This window comes from Monopterus albus, unplaced genomic scaffold, assembly GCF_001952655.1.
Source record: "Monopterus albus unplaced genomic scaffold, M_albus_1.0 scaffold2.1, whole genome shotgun sequence".
Taxonomy (NCBI): Eukaryota; Metazoa; Chordata; class Actinopteri; order Synbranchiformes; family Synbranchidae; genus Monopterus; species Monopterus albus.
This window is the reverse complement of record NW_018127882.1, coordinates 4,300,123-4,310,817: the sequence shown is the minus strand read 5'-3', so window position 1 is coordinate 4,310,817 and position 10,695 is coordinate 4,300,123. Positions and strand designations below refer to the sequence as shown.

Genomic DNA, 10,695 nt, shown 5'->3' with positions numbered 1-10,695 from the left:
ACTGTTTCCTAGGGTGCCCACCACCGTTTTTATTTGAGGCAACAACACAAGGATAACAGCCAGTTTGTTACTTACTGTACATTCTCCATTCTCAGGTGCGGGGAGCAAGAACAGGTGGGGGTAATATTAGATTACAATAATAGAATTTTCTCTACAGTCATTTTACTGTTATTTTACAGGCCTCTTACTAAAAGTTACTAGTCACAAGAAATGACCGTAGATTAGAGTATGGATCAGGTCGCATAGTTCTGTCTGAACCCGGCCCAAACCCCTTGGGTACCGACAGGTCCTGTCGGGCTCAGTTTGGGTATCCACACTTTATTAGGTCCTCTCCTCTGCCCCCCTACTGGTGGCCAGAGATGTGTTACAGATAAACAGATAAAAGTCACGGCTCAAAAATAACTCAGCCCTGTATGAACAGGCAATTCTATAGTTGTAGTGTGGGAAACTAAAGCATACTGGGTTAGAGATCATTGGATTGGTTCTTGTGTTAAGATTACTGTATTATAATGAGTGGAACTTGCAGTATGTATGGGTGACAGGAAGGGTTGCTTTGAAGAATGATTAGATCTCCTGGAGGGTCTTCTGTTATAATACTTAGAAGAATGTGTGAATTAGTGTAGGTCTACAGGAAATCCTATAAAACCCCATATACAGGGTTTTATGGTTAACAGATGGGTTGATGTGACATGACTTGTGACAAACTCATGTCTTTCTGTGTTTTTGATGTCTTCCTGTGGGGGAATCCTTTCTTCTGTTTCAGTATAAGTGTCGGGTTTTCAGAGATACTGGTCAGAAGAAACTGACAGTGCTCTTGTATGTTTTGTCTTCATACCGGCTTATATTACATAGGATTGGTTCATGACGCTGAGTCTCTTTCTTAAATTCATATGGGACTTAGCAACTCTCAAACATGAGAGAAGAACTTCTACAACAGTGGGCATAAAAAGGACCAGGAAAGATGGAGAGGGTTACAACAAGTCCTTAAAGTAAGGCCTTTGCTTCCCCACTAGGGGGCTTTGTTATCTGATCGTAAACATGCTGTTTATGTGTTTTGTGCTCATGCTGTAGCACGGCCACTTAATAAAATGTTTGCTGTAAAGTGTCAAAGCTTCCATCATAAGACACTGATGGTAACTTGTTACATATGTATATAACATACATACAGTATGTTACATGTTTACCATGGTTGTCTGAGAGAAGATAACGCCTAACTTATTTTATAAGTATAAAGTTATTATGGCCAATGTGTTAGAAAATAAATGCTTCCACTAGATGTGCAGTAAGATTAACATTCACTTGTCGATATGTTTATGTCCGCCTACAAATCCAAGTCTAAATTTACTCTTGTTTTATGTCAGTCTTGGTTTCCACCAGCTCCTGACAGAACTATCTGACACTTTAGGTGCAAAATGTTTCATTATGTTCACAAACTATTTACTAATTTTGTCTGCCAGCCACTGGTCAGGTGGTGTACAGTGAGTTTATCTGAGCTTGCAGAAATGTTTTGTCATAGGCTGAAATAAAACAATAAAATTGCAGGCAGTAAAACTGAAACACTGAGGCGCATGGAGCTGGGGAAGTAGTTAAACCCAGAGAAATGAGATTACATACACTATGTCTGTTTTTGTTGTATCAAAACTGATACACTCTGCATGTTTGGGGACTCGCGACACTTTAGCTGAATTTGAGTTGTCACCAGAATGTTCATTTTTGTGCTGAAAGAAAACCCACACCACTATTTCCTAAAATATATGATGCTCTTTTACCCTTCATATTAGTTGCTGCGCTCTGCTGCCCAGAGTCTATACATGTGGGTGTCAGACGCTGCTCAGGATTAGCTGGTGAGTCAAGAGGCGTCTTGCTGCGTTGCACCTAACACCCGTTCACCAAACAAGATGCTGGCTGCCACATTAATGCAGGAGAACTAATCCATCCATCCACCCATCTATCTACTGTCAATCAAACCATCTCTTCACCTTTAGAATATTCCCCAGACAGTTTTGCTGAGGATTCATACGTGAGTTTTACAGTTTTGCTGTGTCTGAGGGAGCTTCCTTTCCATCTGACAGACAGGTGATTCTCCTTTGAAGTGCATCAATCTCACTCACTGATGCAAAGGCCAGAGAATGAGCCTCCCCTGCAAGACCCCATTAAAGCAAAAGCCAGGGTCCCCAGTTTTGATGTTCATTACTCTGGCAACCCCTACCATCAACACATTTTGTGCCACGTGAGAATGATCACAGCTTATTGGAGTGGAAATAATGACTGTTCTACTTCCGGCATGAAATATTTAACAAGGACAAAGGAGACGGCACAAAGGTGATTCATATGCATGTTGAAAGCAGAGAATGTGGGCAATACTGTCCTCACTGGAAGTGCAGATGAACCCTGGTTAAACTGAGCTTAGAAGGGACTGTTGGCAAATGAAATATGTATCTTAATGGAAGCAGAAAGGAAGAAAATGGCAGAGGGTGAACTGAATTAATGTTTATTAGTCACAACAAAGATGTTGGTATAACAGCAAGCGACATGCTTATATTTCCCTCACTTCACCTCATGGCATTTATAGTACACACACAGCAGACTTGTGCATTTAGATCTGAATTATATGTGCTAATCTTCAGCCATCATTTCATTTTAGTATTTCTCTCTGATTGCCGGCTGTGCTCTGAAGGTACTGTATAGAGCATCCAATTTGTGGATGTGAAATTATTGATGTAGGTTTGCTTCTAGCTGGGGTAAATTAGCTTTGTTGGCCCTTTGGAAGAATCAGGGGAAAGGAGCAGAGTGAAAATGTTCTCCATCAAGTGTGATTGAATTGGATTTTAGAAGATGAATTGCCAAGAGTTTATCCCAATTACATTGCCAAGAGGTTTCAGTCCTGCTGCAGCCACTCTGGTCAGCTGCAATAGGGTCAGCTTTGAGTTATCAGGGCCTGTCATTGTGAGAAGATGTTTACAATGTGAGCAAAAGGAAGATAAATGCAACAGGCCTCCATTTGCAACAGTCAAAAGTAGTTTGTGGTTTGGTCCATGGAATTAGACAGTGGTCAGCTGTCTTTTCCATAACCCTCTTAATCCGGCTGAATACAAAGTGCAGAAAAACTGCCTTGGGCTCTTTTTGTTGGTGTCCATTTTCCTTATTCATTTTTGATGTAACCTGAATGATTTTTTGATGTGTAAACTGTGTCTTTCATCTATGCTATCAAGACTGCACTGACTGTACCAGTACGTCCAAACTCTGAGGTGATATTTAGTCTTACCTTCCCCACACTGGGGCTCCACAGAAACCTCAGGCTGAAAACACAGAGAGCCAAGACGAGGAAGACCAGAGCCACGACCAGAACCGCTCGCTCGTAGGTGTGGCGCTTGGCCTTCTTCTCTTTCCCCACCTCTACCTGTAAACAACATAGGTTCAATATTATATGCAATATATATGTATGTGTGTGTGTGTGTGTGTGTGTGTGTGTGTGTACAGTATGACCCAAATGCCATAACAATATGCTCTACTGTTTAACTGATACACACTTAAAAGAATAGTTGAACATTTTGGGAAATATGTCTATTTTCCTTTTCTCTGAAAACTCAGGACTCTGACACATAATGTAGCAATCATATATTATAATTACCACTTTTAATTATTTCAACTTTGTTTAGCCCATCATTTTGGCTTTGAGGGCGGCTCAAAATACTACAATACCCATGAGCCTCGGCTGCCTGCTAGATGAGAAGAAGCCAGTCAGAGGTGCGAATCAGAGCTGTAGAGAATTTAAAATGCTTCATTGTTGAATTTGAGAAGAAAATCTGCTGCTGTAATTGCCAAATCCACCCATAACTGTTCCAGAAATCAAATGGGAATTGATTTAAAATTGTGTTTTAGTTTTCCTCAGAGCAATCTTTAGCTCTCACGGTAAAAATAACAGAATCTGAGGCTCTGTGATTAGATGTTTGTTGGCAAAATTACTTTCCTCTGAAGTTTTTATCTACACAGGCTTATACTTTTATATCACCGAAAGACATATTTTCTAACACTGCATATTTTTGAAATGGTGGCGGAATGATATAGTACATTAGGAAAATATGTGAGAAAATACTTAACTGCACGTTTTAGAAAATTTCAAAAGGTTGAAAGATCCATAATTGTTCCGAACACACTATTACTGGTGCGAGATAAACAGAAAGTCAATATAAGGGACAGAGAAAAACATCATTATGTGCTAGCAAGAATAAAAACAAAAATGGGTGATGCAAAGTAGCTGTTATTAAAGTTGTTTGCACTGTGAATGTGTCTTACTAAGGTGATGTGTAAGTGAAGTGCATTTGTTACTGTGTATTTTTGATTAGTTACAATTGTGTGTGTGTGTTATGATTATGCGTATTCATAATGTGTATGTGTAGGTGTGTAATAAGCCTATGTTTGGAAATGTTCTACTGTGATTTTGAGCTGGACTCTTAGAAGAGTAGCCTTGAGCTAAGAAATCCACATATACAAATAAAACAAATACAAGAGTATTGATCTTCTCATCTACCTCTAAGCGAGAAAGTATAGAAGCACATTTCTCAGGATGTTCAACTGTTGCTTTTGTTGGAATTTATAATTCCTTCTTTTTATTTTCCCTTGAAATCGAAAGAGATGCCATTTGAATTGGCCTCTGCGAAATTTATCCACCAATGACACTACTGGTGACACAAATACAGCATCCGCATGCCAAGCACAGTGAGGAACAGATTGCTACAAGCAGAAAGCAGAAAGGTTACATTTATTAAACTTTTGCTCAAATTAAAACTCTGCCCACTGTAGTCAATTCCCTGAGCTTAAGGTCACAAATTAATAAGACAGGCTTTTGTTCCACCAGGACTCCGGCAGGGAGAGAATGAAAGCTTCTCAGTCACTCTGGACCATTTCTAAAGGGCTCAGAGGACAACAGAAAAGCAGATATGTAAAAAACTCAACCAACTTCAATTAACAAAATTGGTGTTGCTTATCTTCATGTCTTTTAAAGTAATGATAAAGCAGCTTTGGTTTTCTATTGTGGCTGAGGCTGTTATAGTAGTTAAGCTGCAGTAGACAGCACTTTAGCATTCTTTATGTAGTGTGTAGTTAGAACCATTATCCAAAATAGTCTTAAATGATATATTTCATATCTTTTATTATTTTAACAGTGCAGTATGTAGATGAATTCTTGAATACGAGTTGAATTTCTGGCTGGTAAATACATTAGCAGTATGGCTTTTGGAAATACAGAGGGCACATTTTTCAAGATAGCCCCCTAAAAATCTTTAACTATGCCGTTGCTATTAATGAATTCCACAGTCACCGTTCTTCATTTGATATATGGGAGACAGTAGCCCCAAAACGGTGAGGCAGGTCAAAGTACTGTACATTCCTGAGGCATGATGAAAAACAGAGGGCTACAATTGCAGACCCAGAAATTCCTTACTTGTGAATATTTCTGAGTGAAGAAAAAAGAATGGCTCTCCTGTGGCAGGTTGCATAAGTTGTGGAAACTAGAGGACAGACCTCTCTCTGCATGTGCTTTGAATATCAACTCAGAGGAAAAAGGTGGGATGAAGAGTCTGGCAGACAGACAGGAATAAAAGCAGGGATGGAGATAGAGCAAGCAGTCTCGGTGCTTAGCACCCACCAACTAGTGTTTAAAGGTTTAGGAGTTCCGAATCAGCCAGGTGTTTCCTCCTGAGTTTTGTGAGGAAGAGCGCCTGGAGCCCCCTGCTGTTATCATGCAAGGAAGGAGCACTTCCTTAAGAAAACAACAGAAAACCCCCACAGAATTAGCCTAAACAACCAATAAGAAGAGGCAACGGTTTATCACACCATGGCACACGCATATAAGAATTTCAGTTCCTGTGAAAATATTTTCTGAAATAATAAGCCACGGGTGATTTCTTAATCCTAATCATTTTCCATCCATCACTTATCATGTATAGCTGATGAGTACCTGCTGGAACAGGTGCCTGAGCAGCAGAAGATCTTGCATTTTCTTATTTTTTGGTGTATGGTTAGCTTGCATGTGAGAAGCAGGGATTTTGTAGATCTAAAGCAAATGCAGTGATTCAGGTGAGACTGAATATGGGATTGGAAATAAAAGAAGGAAGCTAAGGTGAAAAGCCAAAAGAAATTAAATGGAAAAATTACTATTCTGAGAAAACTCAGATCACTCAGCAAGAGATCAAGCACAACTTCTTTTTTGATATCAAGAAAGGCAAAGGACCTCTGACATATTTTACTAGACGTACACTCTCATATCACAGGATTTTTTTTTCTCACTTGTACACCCTGTTGCTGCCACCTACACTTAATTTATTGAGCTGTAAAATTTTGAAGGTTTCCTTGACACTGCAGTGACCTACGGTAAAATTCTTCACAGTATTTTAAAAGAAAATAAATGCTGGAATTTATTTTAAATCTCTTGTGCTGTTTAATTTAAGTGCTGTAAATTAAACACAATAATAACAAAAATGGACTCACATCTTTCCAGAGAATCTGTTGACTACTGGACTGACTGTTAGCCTCCATGATGCAGACACACAGGAGGAATCTTTCTTATCCTCTCAGCTGGGAGAAATACCACCACTCTGAAGAGTCACAGCTTCATTCCTTTGCTGTAATTTGGGAGTGTGCTGAAGGGGAGGGAAGTTTCAGATGGAGTGGAATCATGGAAACATTTGTTATTTCAATTTAAACCAAGGCAGATGTCTCTCCTGCCTTCTAGTTCGCCCCATTTCAAAGGTGGAAAACCAGCAGACTAAAAGACAGACTCTCTGTCACATAAATTATATGCTATACTTGGATGAAAATGCCATAGTTCACAACATTTTAAAAGAGGTGGAAAAAAAGTATCTACAGTGTATTGTGCAGATGTGGATCTTTTCAGTCCTATCAAGTATCAAAAAAGAGTATTAGTACTTTCTTTCAGCTTTTATTTCCCTGCCAGTCAACCCACATGATTGACAACAAACAGCAAAGATTGAATAGTAGCATATTGAAAGAATTAACTTTATGAAATGAAAATAATCTGTGTGACCATAATAAAGGAGAAATAAAGCAAAGATTGTAACCAAAGGACAAAAGATCACCTCTAGTCACGTTTTTAAAACATAAAAATTCTATTTGAAATAATCATATAAAAAATTAAATGGCTTTTCAAACATAAACTTCTAGATTCTATTCAAATATTTTAGAAGTTTGACTATTTCACATAAAAAGTCATTCTCAGCGTATGTGCACAGATTTTAAAACCCACACGTAGTTACCTTGTCTGTTATCAGTTGAATCCTCTAATAACCTTCACAAACATTGTTTGAAAGCACAAAGTACTGTGACACTATCTATGCTAACATTTTAACATCACAAAATCTGTGAAAACTTATTTTGTATCAAGAGTGCATGTAAAATACAGTTGTAAAAAATTATGGGCTTTCAGTAAATCATTCAAACGTAAAACAAACAGACAGGAAATTATGTTTGTATCTCTGTGAATATAGTTAATACTCTTGAATACTGTGCAGTATTTTTGACCACATCAAACGAGCATACGTTGCATATTAGGTTTCCAGTTTAGGTGTGATGCGCACAAATTTATCTCATATGTACATATTGTGTATTAAACTGAGATTTGAGCACAGAGAAATGTTCCCTCTTCAACAGATGAATGTAAAAACAGCCTCTAACTGTCAAACTATTTGAGGACATAGACCATTCTGCACAGTGAAGCTCAAACATCCAAGACAAGTAACAATAACACATCTTGGAGCAGAGAGGGAATTGTCTGGTGTTGTCTGAGGAGCCCATGACATTCTTCTATGAAACTAATTCTGTTGTCTGTAATAAAAGCGTTTTTCCAGGGGAAAATAAAAACAAAACTTCAAGTTGATTATTAAAAACTCTGATGTTCAAACTCAGCGATACATGTTATCTTCTCTGGAAACTGAGACTTTATAGTGGGAACCCTCTCAGTTGTTTTTGTGAATGTAATTAGTATTGATTCGGTTTTAGGCGCCCGAAAGAGAGGGGTTAAATAAAACACGCAGTAAGTGAAACACCTGAAATATTGACACTCTCAGAACTTTATACAGCTCTTGGCAGAGTTTAATAATGCCATCCAGTGGTGCCTATTTATTTCTCCCATCCATACAGTGCCCAGTGCCATTAATACTTTTTGAAAATGTCACTGCGGCTAAGGGAAGGCTTGATCACACCTACAGTCCCTTGTACCTTCTTTTTTTTTTTTTTTTTTATTTTGCTTTCAGTGCTGTGGTGGACAAGTTGACCTTTTTACATTTTTGTTTGGTTTATTCAGATTCATATTATTCAGTTTTAGGTAAACTATAAGTTGTTTGCAACAGTGACAGGCAGCCGCAAATAGATGATTTGTTCTTTTAGTTAATGGTAGCTTGGCCTGAATAAACATAATTTTGTGCAGCAATAAATCATTAAAGCATTAATCTTTTTATTCTTTTAGTAACCTCTCAGTTTGTGCTGTATTTCAGAGTTTGTTTCCAGCATCTGAAAAATGCTGCATCATAATTCATTTGTACTGGAAGAAAGCGAAGTCAGATAGCAAAAGACTGGGTAAGAGAGATTGTGTTGATGGTGACCGATGAAGGCTGTGAGCAGGAATCAGAACCAAGATGTAGTTCCTGCCATTTCAAACACTAATACCACGTTAAATGTTCGTTATGAGTTGTTATGACACCCATAATTATTTTCTAAAGGGGCAAACTGCACCTTTCAGTAGGCCAGGTGGGGCACTTCTTCTACTGTGTTTTAATTAGGCAACAGCTAGAGGCCATCATGGTGGATGGGTGGGATGGCAAAATGTAGGACTTTCACAGCCGTTGTCAGTATTGTTACTTTAGTAAGCAGTTTTGTTTAGCTTTTGTGCCTAAACCCAGTTTTCAGTGAAGAATTTGTTGTTGTAGCCATAATGACAGAGGTCTGGTGCATGATAACAGCCTACTGAACAGACAAGGAGGTGGAGGAGAAATTAATTTACACATTTATTATTGTATTGTTATATATGGTGTTGTGTTGTTATTCCTATTGATGATGATGCTTTGCACCAGATGGAGTTTGCAATTTCATTGTAAGTGAATCATATAATGACAATAAAGGTCTTCATTGTCTGATGACAGAAGGAAAACACTTGGTAGGGTGATAACATTCAAAGCAAGTGGGACTACTGTCATGGAACATCATGATACCCATTCATTTGTCCTTCTCAGGTGTTTGTACCACTAATACTTGGGAAATAAAATAATAATGAGTAGTTATTAGGTCATTACAGGTTAACTCATAAGCCACAGGCTTGAGATCTCGGTCAGATCTCAAGTAACTTATCTACAATATACTGTGTAATCTTAAGAACAAAGTTATTCTGGAGCTATTCTCAGGTTACCTAATATTTTGTCTACCTTATTGTACAGTGTTACATATAAAATCAACTCAGCATCAACAATATCACCCTATCACCATCATTATCAATCACAGTGCTTTGCTGACATACTGCACTTCATAGCTGTCAGTGTCTATACAATGTGCCACCTGTTCACCTGTTTGAAGACACACAATATGCACAATTAAATTTCTTTTGACACAGGCCTATCTTTTGACAGGTGCAGGATAAAGTTTCAAAGCACACTTATTTCTCTGCCTGCTTATACAAACCACCTGTCAGTCATTTTTTCATATCATCAGAGATGGCACACAAAGCAAAAGCTAAATGGTGTGATAAAATGTTTTGAAGTGGAACCTAAAAGTTCCACTTCACGCTTGAGGCACAGAAGTGAAAAACGATGGCTCAGTCAATACCGACTGAGATGGAACATGGTCAACCTGCAAGCCTTTAGTGTGGCAAGCAACATTTGAGTACATATTAACTCTGTCAGATCTGATAGCTGTGGGACCTCGTCAGCACTTTCCCATTGATATAAATCTTCACAATTACTGTGACAGTTTGCTTGGGAAAATCAAGCAGCGGGTCTTTCAGGAATACTGTTGTGTCAGCAGCAGAGTTGAGCTTCCTGGAACCCTCATTCCGCCGATAGCATTCAGCACCTGGCAGGGGCTTTGACACCCACAGAATAGAATAAACAGCAATTTAGTTTGGAGTGCATACCAGATACTCGCAGATTAGAGCTGAGGTTGATGGGAGTAGCCTTAGCAAACTAGGAAGAATCACAAAATAAACACTTGCTCTATCCACTTCATGCTTCAGGCCCGGTAGCTTTCATAGGAATGTTTCTTTTTTGCATTTGTCAGTTTTGCAAACACAGATTGAGTGCTCTGACCAACAGTGAGACCCGTTACAAATCCAACAAACCAAGTTGGATCCTAAGAGGTTTTTTTTAATATACAGTGCTGTGCAAAAGTCTTAGGCCGCAGCTAGATTTGTTTTAGCAATGTTATGATGACTATATACATTTATTTATCAGATTACAACTGGAAAATATAGGAAATATGCTAGGCACACAATATAAAAAAAACATGAAAAAAAGGTCATAAAAATCAGCAAACTGGAAACTATATGTGGTATTCAAGCTGGTCTAAAGAAATATGAAAAATCTGGAGAGTACAAGAACAAAAACAGGAGTGGAAGACCAAGAAAACTGTTAAAATCTGATGAGAAGTTTCTCAGGGTTTCTTCCCTGAGAGACCGGAGGAAATCCAGCAGGG

At 38.4% G+C, this 10,695-nt stretch overlaps 1 protein-coding gene across 2 annotated transcripts in view; it reads right to left on the bottom strand.

Moving 5' to 3' along the window:
* Positions 1-6,581, bottom strand: part of tnmd (tenomodulin) — a 50,023-nt gene extending 43,442 nt beyond the window's left edge. For both annotated transcript variants that reach the window (XM_020596004.1, XM_020596011.1), the window contains exons 1-2: positions 6,490-6,581; positions 3,266-3,400 (exon numbers count right to left, since the gene is read on the bottom strand). In XM_020596004.1, coding sequence (XP_020451660.1) covers positions 3,266-3,400; positions 6,490-6,537 — 183 coding nt within the window. In that variant the 5' untranslated portion in view covers positions 6,538-6,581. The remainder of the gene's footprint in view (positions 1-3,265; positions 3,401-6,489) is intronic.
* Between the last annotated feature and the right edge of the window lie 4,114 nt (positions 6,582-10,695).